At 35.4% G+C, this 23,861-nt stretch overlaps 2 protein-coding genes across 2 annotated transcripts; one reads left to right on the top strand and one right to left on the bottom strand.

Moving 5' to 3' along the window:
• Positions 1-1,257: 1,257 nt before the first annotated feature.
• LOC129371362 (carcinoembryonic antigen-related cell adhesion molecule 5-like) lies at positions 1,258-14,624 on the bottom strand. The gene is made up of 10 exons (XM_055047927.1): positions 14,543-14,624; positions 13,977-14,309; positions 11,006-11,290; positions 10,507-10,773; positions 5,440-5,727; positions 4,849-5,124; positions 4,283-4,382; positions 3,864-3,904; positions 3,748-3,785; positions 1,258-2,869 (listed from the first exon to the last, which is right to left on the bottom strand). The coding sequence occupies exons 1-10, from the start codon at positions 14,580-14,582 to the stop codon at positions 2,756-2,758; spliced, it is 1,782 nt and encodes a 593-aa protein (XP_054903902.1). The 5' UTR covers positions 14,583-14,624; the 3' UTR covers positions 1,258-2,755.
• A 1,995-nt stretch (positions 14,625-16,619) lies between these two features.
• LOC129371363 (carcinoembryonic antigen-related cell adhesion molecule 6-like) lies at positions 16,620-22,070 on the top strand. Its single transcript, XM_055047928.1, has 9 exons — positions 16,620-16,699; positions 16,931-17,275; positions 18,212-18,496; positions 18,705-18,971; positions 19,181-19,459; positions 19,770-20,030; positions 20,467-20,578; positions 20,851-20,879; positions 21,083-22,070. Exons 1-9 carry the CDS (start codon positions 16,660-16,662, stop codon positions 21,223-21,225), a joined length of 1,761 nt encoding a protein of 586 aa, XP_054903903.1. The 5' UTR covers positions 16,620-16,659; the 3' UTR covers positions 21,226-22,070.
• The last annotated feature ends 1,791 nt before the right edge of the window (positions 22,071-23,861 follow it).

Raw genomic sequence — 23,861 nt, 5'->3', positions numbered from 1 at the left:
TGCAAATGGGTCCCTTCATTACACACTTCATGACGATAGCATCGTATTGCTCATAAAGAAACAGGAACTGTTCTGCCTGCTGACGTCAGTGATAGCAACCACTGTTAAAACTGGTTGATCATTAAACCAGTGTAAATTTAAGTTTACATTTAAGTTTACATGAGTAAACTTAAAATGTAAATTCTTATCTATAAACAAACCTCAAGGGAAATAAAAAGTTTTCCGCCTCAGCCTGCCTGCTTTCATCAAATTCTGTCCCTTTGATTTTCATACTCGTAATCAAACATTACATACATTTAATCACCATTAAGACTGGGGAGCTTTTCCTCTTACTAGTATGTGAACATTATAGGTGGGAATAGAACAGGGCAAAGGTCTAATGCTGCTCATTTTGATGTGACCATAGTTGGGTCAAGATGAGTGCCTGTCCCTTTTCTTTTTGGAAAGCTTGTGAGCTGATTTCATGTTTTTAGATCATTTAAATACAATTTTCACTGAGAGCCAATCTATTGTTTTGGTGATTCTTTGAAACTAAAATGCATCTTTTTTCTGGTTTAACTTCAAATATCAATTATGTGAAATTGAGGTCCTCAACTGCCAATGTCCTTCAGCTATGGTATCTATAATTTAACACATCTGGATAAGATGGTTAGATAAGTAGAATGACTCTGTTAAACTCAACAGTGTTAATCTATGTTGAGTTAACCGAAAGCTTTTTGACACATCAAAAAGCTTTTTGACACAGGGCCTGTGTCATCAGTGCTTTTGTCTCCATTGACTTATAGAGCCTCTTACACTAATGATATGAAAGAACCATTGAAGAGAAAGTAAAATAAGTAGATTACAAAATATCACAAGAAGTAAAGCAAAAATGTATCAATTGCTTCATTCATTACATGTATAGAAAATAGTGACTGAATAGGTGTGCACATCAAAGGGATAGTGATGACTTGAAGTTTATTTTGTATTGTTTGAATTATTCTTCACTGATCTTGCAAAACCTCAAAAATAACTTCTAATGGACATGAAAATTATTACATGAATTAAATGCATTAAGTCGTGTGAAAGACTTGTAGATATTTGCGTAAACACAAAGTGATGTAAAACATTATTTTCCCCATTAGATTTCCTTTCCTACTGTTTTGTAACTCTTAAATGTCAGAGTCATAAAATATGATACCTTCTGCATTTGGACATATAGTCCAGAGAATGTCACATGTTCAAACCTGGAAGTTCAAGATGTAAAAACACAATACATTGCTTAGAAAAAATATTTATTCTGCTTTTGCTTTTTCGAAACAATTAAATACTTCTGCCCATCAAACAAATATTATTAGACAAAAATAACTTCAGTAAATACAGAAACATGTTTACAAATGATAATTTTATTTGTTAAGAAGAAAAAGCTCCAACTCTATTTGGTCTTGTGTGAAAAAAATAATTGCCTGCCAACAAAATCAGTGGTTGTAACACTCTAGGTGACAACAACTCCTACTAAGCTCTGCATTGAAAACCATTTCTAATAAATTCAGAAAGTGACAAATGACTCAGAATCCTGGCAAAGATTTTTTTCAGCAGCTTGTTGGACTTTGAGACCACTTAAAACCTAAAGATGATCCAGTGGCTTTTTATTAACTGTGTTTACAAGGAATTAGTTAATAGCAAAGTCTGGAGGATTACACTTTTTCATTGTTCCTATTAAAAATAAGCAGTTTAACTTTACATTCCTGTGTCAAACATTTCCTTCTTTTAATTTTAATTATATTGGTCAAGTTCATCTGGTGTGGATATTCAATGAATTTTAAACAGAGTTGAGGTGCAGGCTTCTGGAAGGATTTCAAAGTTCAATCAGTCTTGGTATTCAGAGATCATCTACAACCTATTTTATTTACAGTAGGTCTGTTCCATGCCAGCAATAGAGGATTATATAACTTAAAATTAGTTTGAGAATGTCTAATCAGGAGAAAATATTTTCATAATTTCCTTAAATACCCTTCTCACATAATAATAAAGCAGTAATAAACACACATACACCATGAAACATATTTGGAGAAACAAGATACAATTCCATAAGCATGATTTTAGTGTCCTACATTTTAAATGATTGAAAAATGTGTTTTCTTCTTGTTGATCATGCTTTGGTTCAAAACTCAAGCCCATTAAAGTTTTTCTTTCTACAATTATTTTGGTAATTCAGTGCTTTCATGTTGGTACAGTATAAAACGATATCACAAAGAATACATCACCAAACTTAAGTATGACCACTCATTTGGGTGTATTCATCAAAATAGCTTAACCGCAGTGCTCTATTTACAGATGGTATTTTCTTGCTTAAGCTTCTCAAAATAAAATTTGCACTTCTGCTTCTAGAAAAGTCAAACTATTACAATAACCTGACTGGATAAGTCATGTTTAACATTTACATTCTAAACCTTTCCTGTTCCTAGGGGTGTAATGGCGCACATATTAATATTTAAAGTATTGATTAAAGTCTACTGAAATTGAACCAGACCGGGATATTCTGCCCTCTGCTTTCTGTTGCCAGTAAGAGGTGGAGTTAGTTAATCATTAAACACTACTGTGACAGAATGAAGTAAACTAATGCCAAAATTTGCTAAAGCAAACCAAAGTCAAGTTTCAGACAGCTCTGTCATTGTTGGTTTTTGCTGAAAGAAATGTCAAGTTTTAGCAGGATTGAGTTAAAGCCAGCCTGTTTGGTTTCAGCTGAATGTGGGCAGAGGGAAGGAAGAGTGCTTCAGTTTCTGTTGACCCTGATGTCAGCGTAGGTTGATGCAGGATTGTCTGATTCCCACTGGGGTTGAACATTTTTCTTGTTCTTAAAAAACCTGACATCTGCATAGTTCATCTCCTGCATGGTAAAAAAAAAAGAAAAAAGAAAGATTTTCAAGAAACATCGTACATAAAAATTAATACTGATGAATATATAAACTGTCTGCATTTTCATGGCTGCATAAAATATAATTGCCCAAATTCCTCAAATAAAGTACTGAATAAAATATACTCAAGATGCATCGAGCTGTATTTAGTTTCCTAGGGTTAAAGTCCAACATTGTAACTTTTGGACTGCAGGCGTGGCCCAGCCCCATTCGGCCTGGCCATAGTGGCCATACTTTCACCTCAAAAGTGAGGTGAAGCAGCAATATATCAATAAAATTCCTGCTGAAGCTACCAAGCTATTTTTCCCAAAAACCGAGGACTACTTTCATTTTTCATCGTCCAACTCCTTCGGTATATGGTTGTCAGTGAAGAAGCAGAGGAAAAGAACTACTTCAGCATTAATTTTCAGCTAAATCATTAAAAAAATTCTCATGTGTGAAAGGGGATCAATAAATCCTCTGATTTAGAGTCTTGCCGACTTCTGATTGTTTCATTGAATTGGTTCTTATGAAATCTCTCTCACCTTTTTAGATCATCCTTAATCATGCAACATCAGGTTGGAAATCAATAAAAGGAACAAATTAAATATCAAATGGATATCAATAAATTTTTATCGTAAATTTAGAAAAATGTCACATTAGTTATTAATATATGTTGTTATTAAGCAACTTTGCACATTTCTATTTAAAAGTGTAGATTTTCTAAACTTTCTAATCACAGAAGCACAAACTGATTTTAGTTTGTCTTTCATTGCTGCTTCAGACGGTGACTATTTAACCATATTTTAAAACAATGTTTAGTGTGAAACATTGAAACATAAAATATAGTATAGCGTTAGCTATTTTTTACCTCATTACTGCTTACACCATTATCTCGTCTGTTCCCACCTGTAATTCATAGATAAATTAAAATTAAACAACAAATATTGAATAATCAACATACATGCACAATAGCTACAAACCTACCTGCTGAGATATTTCTATTTGATGTTTTCTCTTGAGGTTTTCTGTTCAGACAAAAAATAAAATAAAAAACAGAATAAGTTATTTCTAAATATTCAACACACTCTATTTTTCTATCCAAATTTTCTATAGTTATTTAGAATCATATATAAAATAATGCAATTGGAGTTATTGCATGAATATTGTTTTACATTTACAATTATATTGAATACATTAATAAGATACAAATGACACTACATACAGTCAAACCCAAAATTATAATTATAGCTAGAAAACAAAAGCAGTGCATTGTCAAGATACATAGACTGTGGCATTTTGTGCACATTTTAAGGCACAATATAAAATATTTTTTTTGCTGGACAATATTAATTACAAAGGGTTGTTGTTTTTGTTTTGTTTTTTCACAACTATTTTCTACTTACTTTTTTTTAAGTATGAAGTACACTCCAACAGCAATTAAAGAAACGCATACTAAACATGCAATTACAATTCCTGCAATGGCTCCAGGGGGTAAGTCGCCTCCTAAAAAGTAATAAAGAAAAAATATGTTCATTGTGCAAAACTGTCAAGTTACAAAATACCTTGACATATTATTTCTATACACAGCTTCATGAATTTTAATTTCAGGGTTAAACCAAAACAATATTCATGTTGACTTAATTTGTATTTTCAAGGCAGCAGGTGGACTTTCATTTTCAAGTTAAACCACCTTCAAATGTTTTACGATGCAAAACATACACAGCTACAATGGCATATTTATCTATTGGTATGGCCTAGTCAAAGTCCAGACACTAAATTGAATTTAGTCTGAGTAAAAGGTGGCCTTACAGGGCATATGAGGGCTGAATACAAATACACGTTTAAAATTTTCATCTGTAAAAGATTTTGAAAGCTGTTTCTCTTCTTTACCAAAATGTGATACGTTTGTTGGTCCATCACATGAAATACAATTAAAGTATTTTAAGTTTGTGAGTGTGACATAGCTTACCTTCTGTAGAGGTATCGTCTATAGAGATAGGTAAAAGTTGAGATGTTTGATATCTTAAGGTTCTACTGTTAAAGGCCCGACAGCTGTAGTTTCCACTCTGATTCTTTTGAACATTGAGGAGTTCAAGCACAGATCCAGAAGCAGACAGACTTGTTCCATTAAAGAACCAATCAAAAGTGGCATCAGGTCTGGACTCAGCTGAACAAGACAAACTGATCTTTGACCCTTCAGTAGGTGTTTCAGTAGGTGGTTCTAAGTTGACTTTCTCTGGACCATCTGTAACAATTAATATTAATTAATTTGCCATATTAAATTCACAACCAGCTTTTTCAGTGTAGTGTTAGTTTAACAGCTTCACTAAGAGAAATAGCACAAAAATTTGAAAAAGAAGCACATAGTTCATTGGATAAGTAATGTTATTGCTGACATGATTAACTGATGATGTTTTGCAAATATGATGGTGTTTTACCTGATCTGACTTTTTAAGACATGTTTCTCATATTTTCTCAAATAGTGAAATAGCAACAAAGGCTGTTAAACTCCAATAAATGTATTAATTTCAAAATATGTTATAGCGTTGGAAAAACTCACAGCTGACAGAGATGTTTACAGGATCACTCTTGGCACTGCTGACAGGATTAGACACATTACAGCTGTATGATCCATGATCATATCTGGTCACATTGATTATAGTCAGCTTGGATCCTCCATCAGTGATATCAGTGATTTGAACTCTGTCACTGGTTGTGACCTCAGAGCTGCTGTTCATCCAGGAGAAGGACAGAGACGATCCAGAGGAGGAGCAGGAGAAACTGACAGACCCACTGAACTCAATCAGGTGGGTAAAGTCTTGAGTTACCTTTATGTTAGAGACTCGCTCTGTGGATGGAAAGCAAAACAAAATCAATCAACACAAGCAACATATAGTAGGAGAGATTCATATTTACTCCTAATAATTTTTATGCACTGCTGAATGTTGAAAGGAGAATAAGTGGGTTAATGAACAGGTTTATCTATTATGAAACTGTGCAACTTTCTAAATTGATACTGACAAAATGTTGGTGGGGTTATACTGGAAAATGTGTTTAAAAACATCTAAATCAATTACATATCATTTGAAAGTACTTTTTCATTTGGATCAAAATATGAAATGCTGAGTTACAGTTAAGCCCAAAATAATTTTATATCACTGGAATATTTAGTTTTCTTGTAATCTTACAGTTAGTAGAAAGTTTGTTCTGAACTAAAGTAATATAAATGGTTTGGAATGGCTCAGTTAGAGTCTTGACATCAAATTTTTCAACCTGAAGGACTTAAATGAACAAAATATGCTAACTTTTATGTCTTATACAAGTTAGTCAACAATTATAAATAGATTAATTGCTGTAATCCAATTAAGAAGGGCTGTTGCTTTTAAAATGTAACTAAATGAACTTGTCTTGCTGATTAACTGTCTAAATAAGTTACTCAAATTATTATGTAGATTTACATTTACATTTTTGTGTAAATGTGTTTATTTCTACAATATTCTGTCTAAACCATCTCAGTGCAAGCCTCCATCAGTTGAATAACTCTTAGGGAGTTCAATTTTCCTATTGGTAGCAGCGGTACACCTTGGCCCAACTTCGTCCCTCAGCCCTGCGTTCAGATATAACACCATCTCACTCTGACACGCAGTAGCCCTGCCAGTAGCTAGTCAGGAGTCGGAATAGTGAGCCAAGCGTGACGCAGCAAACATAGATCAACAATTACTGAGCATTGTACATGTGTGATTTGGTATGGTGTTGAAGGAATGACTAGGTCAGACTAACAGAAGTGTTGAGTAAAGCAGACAGGCTGCTTGCAGCTGAGTTGCAGAGAGTTGTTGCCATAAAAGTCTCCAACAACTCAAAAAAAAAAAAAAAAAAAAGAAATTACTAGAATTTTCACTAGTTGTTGTTGTGTTGAAGTCACAAGAGGGGTCTGAAAAGTTGATAAATAATTTTGGTTAGTGTAACTAAACTCCAAACCCTGTGAAAGAACAAACCCTCACAAAAGAGGCATGACCAATTGTAGGGATAAGAGAAGCTGTGATGAAAGAACCACTGTTGTCAACTTATCTACTTTGTCACTGTATTTATCTATTTTTCAGTACCTTCTAGAGACTTCTTTCAACAACTCGTGATGAATCTACTGGCACTTTTTCTTTGTCGTTGGAAAATTTCATAGCAAAAATTCTCTGCAGCTTGGCTACAGCTTGGCTGTTTGGCTGTCACTCTCCCTTCATCAAAACAAGATTTTGGTGAAAAATTAATGCAACACTGGATGAAAATAAATCTTGCGATGTTGCTGAAGCGTACTGAAAAAATGCCACAGTGAATATGTATAATTATCCAAGGTAAAAGCAATCCAAGAAAATATTGGAGTGTTACTTTTTTGTGATGACTTGTTTTCACCAGATAATGTGTTTTCTACAAGTTGTTAGAAGTATCCCTGTGCCTACAACAAAGGTTAGAGCTAAATCAAATAGCTTTTAGTATTTTATTAGTACCAATGTGTGTTTAAAACTAAATTGCTAAAATGCAATTTAGTTTTATTACACATTTTAGCAATCTGAAGTCAATTTTCTTTTAGTTAAATTTTATCCCATTTAGTCCAATGAATTATGAATATGAAGAGAAGTTAGTTGACAAGCCAGACAGGCTTTTTACATATATGAAGCCAGAAGGACTAACCGGCTCGTCTCCACTCAACCAGCTAAGGTGTACTCTCAATGGTAGGGTAATAACAGAGCAGACCCACCAAGACTGGAGACTGAACAATACTGGAAAGGCATATGAGACCACAGCAACCTCCCTGAGCAAGCTCCGGTAACCATCACTGTGACAGATGTCCAAGACAGAGTCTCAGGTATGAAAAACTGGACAGCACCAGGGCAGACAATCCTAATCCAGAAGGACCCATCAAAGGGTTCAGTCCCACCCAACTACCGACCAATAACCTGCCTCAACAAAAAGCTGGACTCAAGGACAGCACAGAGGTCCTCATCCTGGCTTCCCAGGAACAGGCCCTAAACACCAGAGCAATAGAGGCCCAGATCTACCACACCAAACAAGACCCAAGGTGTAGGTTGTGCAAGGAGGCCCCTGTTTAATCTTGAATTGAGAAAAGCAAGAGAGAGTTTTTCTCTAATATCATTTCTACCTCTATTAACAACTCTCGTGCTCTGTTTTCGATTGTTGACAGATTGACAAATCCACCTTCTTCGGTTAACCGTGAATTTCTCTCCTCTGAGACCTGTGACAAATTTGCTGCATTTTTCATAAATAAAACAGTGAAAATAAGAGAGAACGTAAACTGCTCTGCATCTGCTGTTAGGAAACAACTTACTATGTTTTCCATCAAACAGGACTTACCTATGATGACCCACTTTAACCTGGTCACTAAAAAAGATTTGAGTTACACTTTACATCAAATGAATTCTTCAACCTGTTCCCTTGACATCATACCTACTAGGTTATTTCTAAAGGTGTCAGATGTTTTTACTCGTGATCTTTTATAAATAATTAATGAGTCACTCTCCTCTGGAGTTGTTCCTCGGGCTTTAAAGACGGCAGTAGTTAAACCACTTCTCAAAAAACATAATCTGGACTCATCTATTCTAAGCAATTATCGACCAATATCAAATCTACCTTTTTTGGCTAAAATATTAGAAAAAATTGTTTTCCAACAGATTAATGGCTTTTTAGCTCTGACCAACTGTTTTTATGTCCATCAATCAGGCTTCCGTCAACATCATAGCACAGAAACTTGTGAAAATATTCAATGACCTCCGTCTAAACAATGATAAAATCTCAATATTAGTTCTACTTGACTTGAGCGCTGCATTCGACACAGTTGATCATGATATTCTATTATCTCGATTAGAAAATTGGGTTGGCACTTCCGGGGTGGTACTCAGCTGGCTTAAATCCTACCTGTCCAATAGAACCTTTTGAGTTTCCATGGGCAGCTTTAAATCCAAGGTAAATACAATTACTTATGGAGTTCCCCAAGGGTCCATTCTGGGCCACTTCTTTTTAATATTTGCATGCTCCCATTAATTCAATTTATAAGAAATAATAATATAGAATACCATAACTACACCAACGTTACATTAGTCTTTCACCAGGAGATTACAATCAGGTTCAAGTACTCACTAAATGTATTGAGCAGATTAATGTCTGGATGAGCCACAACTTTCTTCAACTAAATCAAGACAAAACTGAAATATTAGTATTAGGACCAAAAGAGCACAGATTGAAAACAATCACCTACCTTCACTCAATTGGTTTAAAATGCTCTGATAAAGCCAAGAATCTAGGGGTGAACATGGATCCTGGTCTGAATTTCAATTACCACATCAAATCTATTATAAAAACATCATACTATCACCTCAAAAATATTGCTAAAATCAGACGACTCATGTCCGAACAGGATTCTGAGAAACTAGTTCATGCCTTTGTTTTTAGCAGACTTGATTATTGCAATCCCATTTTTACTGGATTACCTAAAAAAACATTAAGACAGCTCCAGCTCCTCCAGAATGCTGCCGCAAGAGTCCTTACTAACACAAAAAAAGATCAGCACATCAGTCCAGTTCTCAGATCTCTGCACTGGCTGCCTGTTGCTCAAAGAATTGACTTTAAAATTTCCTTAATAGTTTATAAAGCACTTCATAATAGAAATCCAAACAAAATTTCCGGTCTTCTGCAACCCTACATACCACTCAGACTGTAAAGATCATCAGACTCAAACCTATTAACTATTTCGAGAATCAGAAGTAAACACTGAGAAGCAGGTTTTAGTTTTTATGCTCCAACACTATGGAATAAACTTCCTGCTCATTGTAAGTCTGGCCCAACCTTTAGTTTATTTAAAACAAGGTTAAAAACCTTCTTATTTGAAGTTGCCTATTCTTAAATTTTTAATTCCCCCACATTGACTATAATTAAAATTTTAATGTTTACTTTGTCTATTTTTTATCTGCTTGTCTTTTTTTTATTTATTTATTTATTTTTCCCATCTAACAGTATGTAGTCCTTATTTTTCTTGTACAAGCACTTTGAATTGTCTTTGGCTGAAAGGTGCTATATAAATAACGTTGTCATGCTCAAGAGAAAAAGAAATACCATCAGTTAATATTTTAATCTCTACAATAAGGGTCCTATTTAAAAAAGTGCCTGTGGCTTCTGCTATAGCATCAAAAACTTGGCTGCAGTAGCTTAACATTACCACTTTTATCTTGCAAAACTTATACTGCTGCATTAAACAGTGTCACCAAATACATAGAGCTTCAAAGCATTGTACGTAAGTAATAAATGAGATGTTCTCATCAACTTAAATTTGCAACATATTGTGCGGCCCCTAGTATCAACAATTACAGTAAGGGGTGAATTTTAGCTCCATGCTTCAAATCTTTCTACAGGATGGGTTGCAGTTTTGACATTTTTGTCCTTTTATGTTATTAAATTAATATGATTATTAATGTAGCCACAAATAATTGTAAAATAATCAAAATAATGTGGCTTTGTAGATGTTCTGGACTATAATAATGTTGAAGGTGTTATAGGGTAGTCTTTTTTCTAACTCATTTTTATAATATATATTTCTTTTTACAAGAACGTTTTTCATACCTACCAAGAACAGAGACAGGTGAAGGTTCAGATGTTCGATATCTCAGAGTTTTGCTGTTAAAGGCCTGACAGCTGTAGTTTCCTCTCTGACTCATCTGGATATTTGTCAGTCTGAGCAATGGACCGCTACTGAGCCGCTCATCTCCATTCAGAAACCACTGATATTCAGCAGAAGGTGATGAGTCAGCAGAGCAGGTGAGATTAATTTCTGACCCATTCTCATAATGTTCCTGTGATGGATACACTTCTATTTGTACATTCTCTGGACCATCTGAGTGTAGAAACAGCAATATGTAAAGAAATTAATTTAACTGAAAAAGTAATGATAAAGAATTCCATATGTTATATGTGCAGAAGCAATTCTTAAAATAATTACAATTATTTTAATAAAAAATATAAATTAAATATAAAAAAAGTTAATTGATAAAAAATTGCATTAAAGAAGCAGAACTTTTCCAATTATATTTATATAAAGATGTTGAGCATATAGATGAACAACTTACAACTAATAGAGATTTGTACTGGATCACTGATGTTAGAACTGACAGGATTGGACACATTGCAGGTGTAGGATCCCTGGTCATTTCGGGTCACATTGACTATAGTCAGAACGGAGTTTTCTTCATTCGTACTGATTTGAATTCTGTCACTGGTTATGACCTGAGAGCTGTCTTTCATCCATAGGAAGGAAAGAGAAGATCCAGAGTAGGAGCAGGACAAACTGACGGAGCTGTTGAACTCAATCAAGTCTGTATTTAGTAGAGAGACGCTGACATTGGTGACTGGTTCTGTTGGAGGAAACAAAAGTTGGTGTTGTCAAATACAAGAGACAACAGTCTCTTCTGTATTTCTCCTCATGTAAAAACACAGTACAAATCCTGCCATGGGAAAAATTATAAAAAAATTCAATAGTATGAATTTACATCTTGTTTATGCTGAATAAAAGCTTACCCCTCAAATAACCTTCATTAATTTCACTTGAATTAACAAGTGCTTCATATAATTTTCTGGATATTTGTAACAATAAATACTACTACATTTACACTGTGTTCCAAGTGATAATTTCTCAGATTTTCTTAAATGGTAAATGCACAGCAGTCATCTGTGAACAAGTCTGTTTGAAAATTAAACTTCAAGAATGACTGGGCCCACTGCAACCACTCCTTGTGAGCTGGTTCGGGGGGCCCAATAGTCGGTTTGTGCGCACAAACTATCACTGCACTTGACCTGCAGGAGCACAACCACCTCTCCAACGCGCATTATACACGCGTCACACAAAACCAGCACAAACCTAAACCATTAAAGCAGCGCACCTTTTTTTCTATTTTACACAAACGATGTTAAATAATACAGACATGGAAGCGAAGCGACCCGTGTAATTCACGGAATGAGAAGGATGTTGATTTCCAGGCTTAGGTGGTGTTCAAAGGAGGAGAAGGTGAAACCACAATGTTTGCTTAATTTTTACTCTTTGGGGAACGTTTCGATGTCGTGGCGTGATGCTCAGGAAGAGCGGCAGATGTCGCCAACTGGACCCGCCAGCTCTCCATTTCCGGAAACAAAAGAAGCTCATAAACCGGCGACCCGCCGAACCGGACACGGTAAAGCTCAACCGGGATCCGAACCGCTGGAAGCCCTACGGGACGTTCAGACTCCCGTTATTCATTTTTAGTTTACAGAAAAAGCGCCAAACCGCCAAATAAACAAAAACAAACTGACCAATACGATTTGGTCACCACAGACTCAGACGTGCACTACGTACAAGATGTTTTGACACATAAGATATTTTTTTTTCTCTCCACAGTTTTGTTAATTGTAAGATAAGAAAAACTTCAGAAGTTATTCTTTCCTTTTTTTTTACTTCATGGAAAATCTTAAGGTAGGCAGAGTGGGTGCTGCCCTCTGATAACATCCTGCGCATAGAGCTGAACTTCAACCATAGAAAAGAGTTTTATGCATAAAGCAATTTAGATTAAACATTTTTTATAATTTACTTTCTTTAAAAATTCTAAATATAAACATATGCTATTACTTCAATGTAAACAATAAATTAAAAAACATTTTTGTCAGTGCTCCCTAATGACAATGGCTATTTTTAGAACTTGCTCCAAGGGCGACTGACAATGTCCCTGCGGGCACCACGTTGCTGCTCTGGAAGGTCCTCCACCTGGAGGATCCAGAGGCACCAGCAACTTCAAATAACTGTTTGCTTTACATTTTAAGAGCTGCTCTCTTAATACAATGAATTTGTCTAGCAGAAACTTCCTCATTATGCCTTTATCTTCACAAACCCATCTTTGTTCTGAATCAGCCACAAATCTCTTCACAGTACAATGATAACGCTTCAGTTTTAGTTAAATATCTAATGTTTTCAAACCTTGTCGTACAGCACTACACTATCTAATGATTTTTGTCAACAGAGAAATACTTTCTCTTTCCCATATTGCTTGAAACCTGTTGCTTCTTAATAATGTGGAACATCCTTCTTAAATAGAATTCCTTTAATTGAGCTCACCAGACAAACTAATCAACCCAGCTCTCTGTGATTCAAAGACACAATATCAAAAATAAATTTAATAGCACAACAAAGAAATGCAATCTTTATTACACTTAAATCCAATTTGCATAATAATTCAGAACCCAGTGTAAATAAATTCTAATCTGTGGCGATATTTAATGTCTACAATTGTAAAAATTTTATTCTGCAACATTTAACTCCAATTTTAAATCAACTTCTATCAAATCTTGTCAGTTTTATTTTATATCCCAAATCAAATAATATCCATCCATCCATTATCTCTGGACCCTTGTCCCGAGTAGGGTCCCTGGTGCTTATCTCCAGCGGGGTACACCCTGGACAGGTCACCAGTCTGTCACAGGGCAATCAAATAATATGACATGTTGGAAACAATAGTACAGCACTGATAAGGAAAAATCTGCCATAAAAGTTAAAGGAATTATTGACTCTGCTTCCTCCCATTAACTCTTTTCGAGGTACTTTTTAGGCACATCAACAGAAAACCATTTTTGGCAAAACTGCTTGATAAATATTAATCTCATTGGTAAGTATGAAAGCATGTAACCGGCTGAAAGCTATGTCAAAGTAATAAGTAATTTTTTTTTCAAATTCAGAATCAAGCTGCCACTGGACCAATGAAAATGGTGTTTCTGTTGGAGTCAACTGATCATGTTTCCCGTTTCTGATAAATCCTCTAGTTCATTTTTATTTTTTTATTTTGGCCAATTTCATTTTAAATGTCTTGAAGGAAATCTGATTTTAAACAATGTAGTGGGCCATTCCTTCTAATTCCTTAATTCTTGTTCCCACAAAATACATTTAAAATAGTTCAAAGCTCAAAATAATAGCCTACAGCTCTCACTTGATGGATGGACAGTGAAAAAAATAAAATAAGCTGCAATGAAAGTTTAGAGACTGAAACATAAGATGAATCTTGGCTTTCAACATTTACTCACCATAAACATTCAGTGTGGTGCGTCCTGGCTTGTGAATTGCTCCATCTTGAATGCTTACTATGTACTGTCCACTGTCATTGAATGTCAGATTCCTGAGTTCCAGAAATCCAGTTGATCTGAAGAGAGTGATCCTGCCTTCATATGCTGCTGTAATTGTGTCTCCAGTTGTCTGTGAGATAATTATGAGTTTAGCTCCTGAGCCAGAATCAAACAGCCACTGGACCAATGAAAATGGTGTTTCTGCTGGATTCATGTTTGTTGTGAAATTCACTGTCCCTCCAACAGAGGCATTCAGAGGACCATCTGGCAACACACCAGATCCATTAGATAAACCTGGAAACAGTTAAAAAATAAACTCAGAATTAAAAATGGTTTAAGAGGTCAAAAAACAAATCTGGATAGGAATGAAAGATTTGCCGACTATAAATTGCTAAAAATATATACCTAAAATCTTAGGTATATATTTTAATCATGTTGAGCTCTGTTTAAGTATAAACAGCTCGTTGTTACACTGTTAAAAACTTGAAAATAGGTTTGAAAACATTTAACTCATACAAATCTCTTACCTATAAAGACCACAACCACGACAAAAAGCCGTTGTAACATTGCTCTGATGTAAATCTAGAGGTGTCAGTGTCAGGACAGCTCAACACTCGAACTGAAACTTAGAAAAGCATTGCAGTGAATAGTAAACACCTAGTGCTGTAAATTATTACAGTAATGGGAGCCGCCTTGAGAATCAACAGCATGTCCTACTGGAGTTAAAAAATTGCTTGACGGCTCCCTCCTGTGGTGAATATGTATTTTTTGTGTGATCTAAACAGAAAAGATTATATAAAAGACTGACTAGCTATTCAAATAGAAACCTACGCTGGGTGAATATGTTTTCATAAATGTAGAACATTATGCTTCATTTTATTGTATAAAATGCAGAGAAAGGAGCAAGAGACCAAAACAAGTACTTGTAAATGATTGATAAGTGTAGGTCAATGCTATTTAGCTGTTTGACTTTCTTATATGTTTGTTGTCAAGTAGTTCCTGCAACTCAAGTATAAAAAGAAAAGAATAAGATGGAAACAGCAAAAATATGTTTCACCATTCTTGGAGCCATGACTCTAAGGATGTGGTGAGTTTTTACATGACGTATAATTTTACTCCACTCTTAAAAACTCTGTGTAGAGAGAGTTTAACAGTGCCTCTTTTACTGAGGGAAGTTATTGAATAACTCTCTTGTGACAATGACTTTTACAAAATACATTTTGCTGACATGCCTAATATCTTTATTATTATTTTAGCACATTTTTTACACAGCAGATAATAAAAAGAAAACTTGCTGGATTTGTATGCCAGCAATTACGTTACAGCTCACAAATTAGAAACATTTGAAACAGACAACAAAACAAAACCAGCTATAGTCTGGAACAGTTTGATGTTTCTTTATTAAAAGTAAATAACTTTTAGTTCTGCTCAAGGTCCAAATCAGGGACAAACAAGGATAACTTTTAATCCATACATAAGTAAGTTTCACAAAATTAGACAACCTACAACATTGACTATGTCTGAGAAGCTATTCTAGTCAAGACTCAGCAGGACAACAAAGAAAGAAAGGAAGTCTGCAATGGATCAGACAGGAGTCATAAATGCTGATTCAAATCATCAGTTACAAATGCTATTTGCTACATAAGACAAAATAAAATGTCTCCCATTAGCCTTAAGTTTTATTGTCCTCCATGGCTCCATATGACAGGCCAAACAGACTCAGTATCTTACATCCCAGCCAGTGTTGTCTTTACAAAGAAGAGACCTTCAGATTATTTATCAGTGTACACTAATGTTTGTCACATAAAAAGTAGCCTCCTTCAGCTTAACATTCTCAAAAACAGATACATTATGCACAAATTGTGTAGTTAAATTGTGAAGAGATTATATTAAATTAACAAATCAGTAAATTAAAACAATCTAAATGCAATAATACTCCTGGGGGCAAATCTAAAACCACACACTGCTTGACTGGTTCTTTGAAATTCTGAAAGCACATTTGTTTGAAAGGGTAACGAAGCCCTCGACACATTTTCCTCCTGAGGAAAATGTGTTGAGGGCTTCGTTACCCTTTGAACAATAGCAAACAAAGGTCTTTACATTTCTGTTGTTTTTTTGTGACAGTGGCAGAGAAATGTTACTTTTTTGTTCTTTTAAACTCAAATTATTGGAGAGAATACATTTGAAATAAATTTTTTTGGGTGTGGTAAAATGATCACAAATTAAAACTTGATATTTCAGGAAAAATTTAACACCAATTCCTTGTATGGAGGGACAATAACATTCACAACAAACTGGAATCCCACAGAAACACAATTTTTATTGGTTAACTGGTTAACTGAATAATTGGTAAACTCAACCTGATTCTTATTAAATTTACATTTTCTTTTTCCATTTTGAAGTAGTAATTAAATATACTGCACCTCTCTGTTTAGATCACACAAAATACATATTCACCACGGGAGGGAGCCGTCAAGCAATTTTTTTAACTCCAGTAGGACATGCTGTTGATTTTCAATGCGGCTCTCATGACTGTAATAATTTACAGCACCAGGTGTTTACTATTCACTGCAGTGCTTTTCTAAGTTTCAGTCTGAGTGTTGAGCTGTCCTGAAACTGACACCTCTAGATTTACATCAGAGCAATGTTACAGCGGCTTTTTGTCATGGTTGTGGTCTTTATAGGTAAGAGATTTGTATGAGTTAAATGTTTTCAAGCCTCTGTCAAGTTTTTTATCACATAACAACCAGCTAAACCTTATTCATGTTGAGCTCTATATGATTAAAATATACCTAAAATTTTAGGTATATATTTTCAGCAATTTATAGTCGGCAAATCTTTCATTCCTATCCAGATTTGTTTTTTGACCTCTTAAACCATTTTTAATTCTGAGTTTATTTTTTAACTGTTTCCAGGTTTATCTAATGGAGCTGGTTTGTTACCAGATGGTCCTCTGAATGCCTCTGTTGGAGGGACAGTGATGTTCACAACAAACTTGGATCCAACAGAAACACCATTTATATCGGTCAACTGGCAGTTTCAGGCTGATGCCTCTGGTTCCTCAGGACTTGAACTCATAATTATCTCACAGACAACTGGAGACACAATTACACCAGCATATGAAGGCAGGATCACTCTCTTCAGATCAACTGGATCTCTGGAACTCAGGAATCTGAAACTCAGTGACAGTGGAGATTACATAGTTATCATTCAAGATGGACCAATTCAAAAGACAGGACGCACCACACTGAATGTTTATGGTGAGTAAATGTTGAAAGCCAAGATTCATCTAACATGTTACAGTTTCTAAGCTTATTTTATTTTTTTCATTGTCCATCCATCAAGTGAGAGCTGTAGGCTATTATTTTGAGCTTTGAAACATTTAAATGTATTTTGTGGGAACAAGAATTAAGGAATTAGAAGGAATGGCCCACTACATTGTTTAAAATCAGATTTCCTTCAAGACATTTAAAATGAAATTGGCCAAAATAAAAAATAAAATAAATTTGAACTCAGGAGTCTTAAATTCAGTTACAGTGGAGTTTACATAGCATTTAAGATGGAATAAATCACAAGCCAGGACGCACCACACTGAATGTTTATGTTGAGTAAATTTTGAAAGCCCATTATGTTTAATTAGACATTTTTGCTTTGTCTAATTAAACGTTAATTTGCTATGTTATCTTTTGACATCTTGTTTCAACCCTGTACGTGTCTATATGACCTCAACTTATAATAGCACATAGGTCTTATGAATAGTTAATAGTAGCACAGAATTATAACTATAAGTTAGTTCCATAATTAATTATTAGCTTCTATATATAAATTATTAGCAGTCCCATTGAAATATTTAGGTGATTCTATCATAATGTATAAAGTCAAATTACAACTGAAAGCACATTTGTTTAAAACTGCCTTCTGCCCTTTGTAACCAGCTGATTTTATGATTTACTAATGTATCTTTTAATTTATTTTATGTATTTTGGATGGTGTGCTTGAGGCACCTTTAAATAAAATGTTTTATTATTAAAGAAACTCTACTTTCTAAACCTATATATTGAAGCATTAAGCTGAGCATGGCCTTTTCACATTGATCAACTTGTGAAAAGCAGTTTTATATCTGTAAAATGATCCTGATGGTTGTTCTCTTTTATAAAATGTCATTTTAAATTAGAATATTTTGTTTCCTCCAACAGAACCAGTCTCCAATGTAAATATCTCCCCACTAAGTTCAGACTTGATTGAGTTCAACAGCTCCGTCAGTCTGTCCTGCTCCTCCTCTGGATTTTCTCTCTCCTTCCTATGGATGAAAGACAGCTCTCAGGTCACAACCAGTGACAGAGTTCAGATTATCACAAATGAAGAAAACTCCAATCTGGCTGTAGTCAATGTGACTCGAAATGACCAGGGATTATACACCTGCTATGTGGCCAATCCTGTCAGTTCTATAATCAGTGATCCAGTAAAAATCTCTGTTAGTTGTAAGTTTATCTACATGCTCAACATCTGTTTAAATGTGTTGCAGCCATTGCATAAATATAATTTTAAAGGTTCTGATTCTTTAATGTAATTTTTTTTTTCAAACTAACTTAGTATTTTATTTAGCCGTCTATCATAATTAATTCAAGATTTTAATTAATTTTTTAGTGACATCACATTTTCTTTGCGTATTGCTGTGTCTACTCTCAGATGGTCCAGACAATGTACAGATAGAAGTGTATCCATCACAGGAACATTATGAGAAAGGATCAGACATTAATCTGATCTGCTCTGCTGACTCATCACCTTCTGCTGAATATCAGTGGTTTCTGAATGGAGACAAGCTGCCCAGTAGTGGTCCATTGCTCAGACTGACAAATATCCAGATGAGTCAGAGTGGAAACTACAGCTGTCAGGCCTTTAACAGCAAAACTCTGAGATATCAAACATCTGAACCTTCACCTGTCTCTGTTCATGGTAGGTATGACAATGTTTTCAAAAGCTCTACCTCTGTTTTACATTAGTAATGTCACTAAGCAAAATCAGTTAAATGCTTTAAAAACTTTCTTGTAGAGATACCTAGTCCTAGTCTTCTGTCATAATTCTTTTCTCTTCAGATTAAATTTATTTTCAGATGTACTTGATTATCATGTAGGACTGATTTGTTTTTGTTTTTTTCCACCCAGAGCGAGTCTCTAATGTAAAGGTAACTCAAGATGTTACCCACTTGATTGAGTTCAGTGGGTCTGTCAGTTTCTCCTGCTCCTCCTCTGGATCGTCTCTGTCCTTCTCCTGGATGAACAGCAGCTCTGAGGTCACAACCAGTGACAGAGTTCAGATCACTGATGGAGGATCCAAGCTGACTATAATCAATGTGACCAGATATGATGATGGATCTTACAGCTGTAATGTGTCTAATCCTGTCAGCAGTGACAGCAGTGATCCTGTACACCTCTCTGTCAGCTGTGAGTTTTTCCAACGCTATGATAACATCCTTTTTAAATTAATACATTTATTGGAGTTTAACAGCCTTTGTTGCTATTTCACTATTTGAGAAAATATGAGAAACATGTTTTTAAAAAGTCAGATCAGGTAAAACACCATCATATTTGCAAAACATCATCAGTTAATCATGTCAGTAATAACATTACTCATCCAATAAACTTTAAATATGTGCTTCTTTTGCTAATTTTTGTACTATTTCTCAAAGTGAAGCAGCTGTTAACTAACACTACACTGAAAAAGCTGTTTTTTGATTAATATTAATTGTTACAGATGGTCCAGAGAAAGTCAACTTAGAATCACCTACTGAAACACCTTCTGAAGGGTCGAACATCCGTTTGTCTTGTTCAGCTGACTCCAGACCTGATGCCACTTTTGATTGGTTCTTTAATGGAACAAGTCTGTCTGCTTCTGGATCTGTGATTGAATTCACCAATGTTCAAAAGAATCAGAGTGGGAACTACAGCTGTCGGGCCTTTAACAGCAGAACCTTAAAATATCAAACATCTCAACTTTTACCTATCTTTATAGCAGGTAAGCTATGTCACACTCACAAACTTTTAAAATACTTTAATTTTATTTCATGTGATGGACCAACAAACATTTCACATTTTGGTAAACAAGAAGAGAAACAGCTTTCAAAATCTTTTACAGATGAAAATCTCAAAAGTGTATTTGTATTCAGAACTTCACATGCCCCTTAGGACCACCTTTTACTCAGACTAAATTTAATGTAGTGTCTGGACTTTGACTTGGCCATACTCATAGGTAAATATATCATTGTAGCTCAAGCTGTATGTTTTGCACTGTAAAACATTTGAAGGTAGTTTGACTTGAAAATAAAAGCCAACACACTATGAACACACCACCTTTAAGAGTTACCATAAATGTTGCTTAACCTTGTCAATGTGTAACAAATAAATTATACTGTTTGCTCATAATTTAATTTCATTTTTCTACTTTATGTTAGATGCTAGTAAACCTGGAGGACTCGTTGGTGGCGCCATTGCTGGAATAGTAATTGCATGTTTATTAGTTGTTGCTGCAGGAGCTGCTGGAGGCTATTTTATCTACAAAAGAAGGTGAGTTTCTTTATGTATCCAACAATACATTTTATATGTTAAGCTTTTTAAACTACATTAGAGCGCAATTCATGCTGAACTATGATTAACAAGTGTTTTCTCAGTTATCCATATTTATCGCAAGTTGCCTCGGTTTTATATAAACTTATATAAATTTTATATAAGTTTATATAAAATTTCTTGAGTTTTAGTTTTACCATCCATAAAATTTTGATGATAAGTATGTTAACCCATTTTAACAATATCTTTTCTCTGAATATGGGGCTTTTCAGAGAAAATGTACAACATTCAGGCACTACAGGTTAGTTTGTTTACACTACATTCAGTGCATGAATCTCAATTACTTCACTTTCCTAGTAACTGATTCCATTGTAAATGTAAATATTTTAGGGAACTTGTATCATTTACAACAAAGCTCCAGGAAATAGCTTAAACTGGCTTATCATTCATACCCGTATTAAGAAAAGCTTCTAAATGTCATGTTTGAAATATTTTTGCTTCCAGAGCAACAACATGAATATGAAAACATGCCAAGAATAAAGAAAAATAAGGAAAAAGGTCATGTTTACGAGAATTTTGCAGCTACACAGAAGAATAAAGAACCAGAACATGTGTATGAGGAAATGTCTCAGATAAAGAAGAAATAAAATCAACAGTTTTTGGTTCTTTAAAGGTGAGATCTGAATTAGGAATCTGCTAAAAAAGAAACAGTTTAAAGTACTTGGATACATTTTAATTACTTAATATTAAAAAAAAATCAACAGTTAAGTATTTTTATAAATCCTTGTGATGGTATGATGTTAATCATTACATTAATATTTTTCCTTGTCACACAATGATCAAAGAAAAAAAACATGAATTATGACACAACAGGAAGAAACCGATATTATTGTGCTGTATTTTTGCCTTTTGGGTTTATTCCTATTTATCTCTTGCTGAAAGTTTCAAAGTCTTAAAACAATGAATCAAATATGTAAAGTTTTATACATTCTTCAAACATTGTTAAAATGTTCATTTGCTACTTCCAAATTGATCTAGAGTAAGAAAATATTTTTATAAACGCTTTATCAATGCAAGTGTTTGATAAGATTTGGTTTCAGCTTTGCTATTCATTTATCGTTCACTGTAATGATGCTAAACCTTGACTTTTCAACCTTTTGAACCTCTGGCATTGACATGACTGTCAACCTCTCAACAGCTATTTAGGTCACATTTAGTTATTTGAAAAGAAGTGCAATACATTGTCTTATCATAATTTGTGAGATGCTGTGTTGCATCTCACAAAACATAAAGATGTTTTGCTAAAAAGAGGAAGTGGTAGAAACAAAAGTAAATGAGAACAACTTATTCAGGGAACATGGCTCAGTGGTAGAGCAGGAGCACCAAACAGGAGCACCTATCGTTTTTCATGAGATGACCTAATTTCAGTTCCAGGTTCAGAGCAATTTGATTCATGTCTCTCTCTCTTTCTTCCTATCAACCTGCTGTTGAACAAAAGCTACTATTGCCAGAAAAAAAAACTTTCCTCTCCTCAACCTTTAGTTTAACTGATTGATTTGAGTACAAACTTCTATTGTTTGCAACTAGTTACAGCTCTGTTCTCTAATAAAGCTGTCAGACACCTCCCTCTAGTGTTCTGCAGGAAATGCAGGCCTTTAACTACATATCTTTTCTTTTTAAAGTTATGATTCATCATCTTGTTATTTTAGACAGTTAAACGGGTCAGACCTCATGTGTCATCACTAATTTAATTCAAAGCCTCAAGATCAAGAAGATTTAAAACAATATGTTTGCTGGTTCTTTGTTGTCATGATGGCCTTCAAGACTGTCCAAGAAATATTTCTGCTTTTATCGTGTTTTTGGAATGAAGTAAAATAATATATTAAAGAAGAAACCTCATAATTATGAATATATATTGCAGAAATCTTAGCCTGTTTTTGTTTTTGTTTCCATTATTCATCATGTACTAAATTACAATTTAAATTAAATCATATACATTGCAAAAAACAAAGTCTTACCAACTTTTTGTGTCTAGTTTCAAGTGCAAAAATCTTAGTACACTTAAAATAAGACAAAAAAAAAAACTAACTCACAAGTAGTTGCTCAGCAAGCAAAAGGAGCTTTCTTGATAAAAAAGTATTTGTTCCACTGGCAGATTATTTCACTTATGTCTTGTAATTACTGAAATAATCTGCCAGTGGAACTTCTATTTTTCATCAATCTTTAAGAATTATTGATTTAAAACATGCTCCTATTCCTGAAAAGTTACTTGTGAGTTAAACTGAAGATCTAAATATCTTATAATGGAGCTAAGGCGTAAATTCAAGCTGGGAGACAGAACACAGCTGATCCTCAACACAGCTGATCTACAAACACAGCTGATCCTCTCCAATGATGTCACACCCTGCTGCGGCCAATCAGGATCGGTGCCCTGGCGCGTCCCAGCCAATCAACGTCAAGCCGGTCCATTCAAGAGTCGAGCCTCCGGGGATCGGCCCGCTCGTCAGCTGTGCTTCGTCTTTGGTCTGCAGAGCACCGTAGATGTCCTTCCCTTCTTTCACCGCTCAGGTCCAGGAATCATCCCTTGGCCGCCGGCTGCACTTCGTTAATCTTCCAGTGGCTCCTCACAGATCCTACTGCCGCACCTAGCCTTCCTTCGGCCTCCATCGGCGGCGTCGAAGCGGGACATCTTCCCTTTTCATGTCGTGGTCACATTCCGTCATCCGCCTGGTTCCCTGCTCCGGTTCACGATCGTTCAATTGCTGCGGCTCTGACGCTGCCCCGCAGTCGTGCGCAGGTTCTCCCCAAGACCTGCTTTGGTTCCTTCTGCTGTTTCTGCTGTTTCGTCATGAACTGGCCCCATTACCTGGACGGTCTCCTCCTGTTCGTCGCCGGGCGTACGCTGCCTCCGGACCACTGCGCTCACTTCCGTGTCTCGGCTCCCAGCCGGCTCTTCAGTCTCATCATACCATAACCTCTCCCGCCCATCGAGGGCGTTGCCAGGTAACGTACCCGCTCCTGTCCAGTTCATCAGCCGTTCGCTCAGCTCTCACAGTGCACCAGCACTTCAATGCATGTTCATGTCGCCCCTGGGCGGGTCAATCTGTACGTCTCAGGGACAACCGAACGCTTAGTGCAGTCAGCGAGCTGGGTTCACCTCATCTCAGCCTAATCGGCTATCAATTCAGCATTTCGTTCCGGCATTCCCCGCCCGTGCCCCGAAGCCCTCGCCTCAATTGCTGGCTTAGATCGCTCCATTCCGCCAGGAGCCCAGTCGCTCCTC

Source organism: Poeciliopsis prolifica, unplaced genomic scaffold (genome assembly GCF_027474105.1).
Source record: "Poeciliopsis prolifica strain line A6 unplaced genomic scaffold, Auburn_PproV2 SCAFFOLD026, whole genome shotgun sequence".
Taxonomy (NCBI): Eukaryota; Metazoa; Chordata; class Actinopteri; order Cyprinodontiformes; family Poeciliidae; genus Poeciliopsis; species Poeciliopsis prolifica.
Note: the sequence above shows the minus strand (reverse complement) of the source record. Positions and strands in the feature narration are given on the sequence as shown.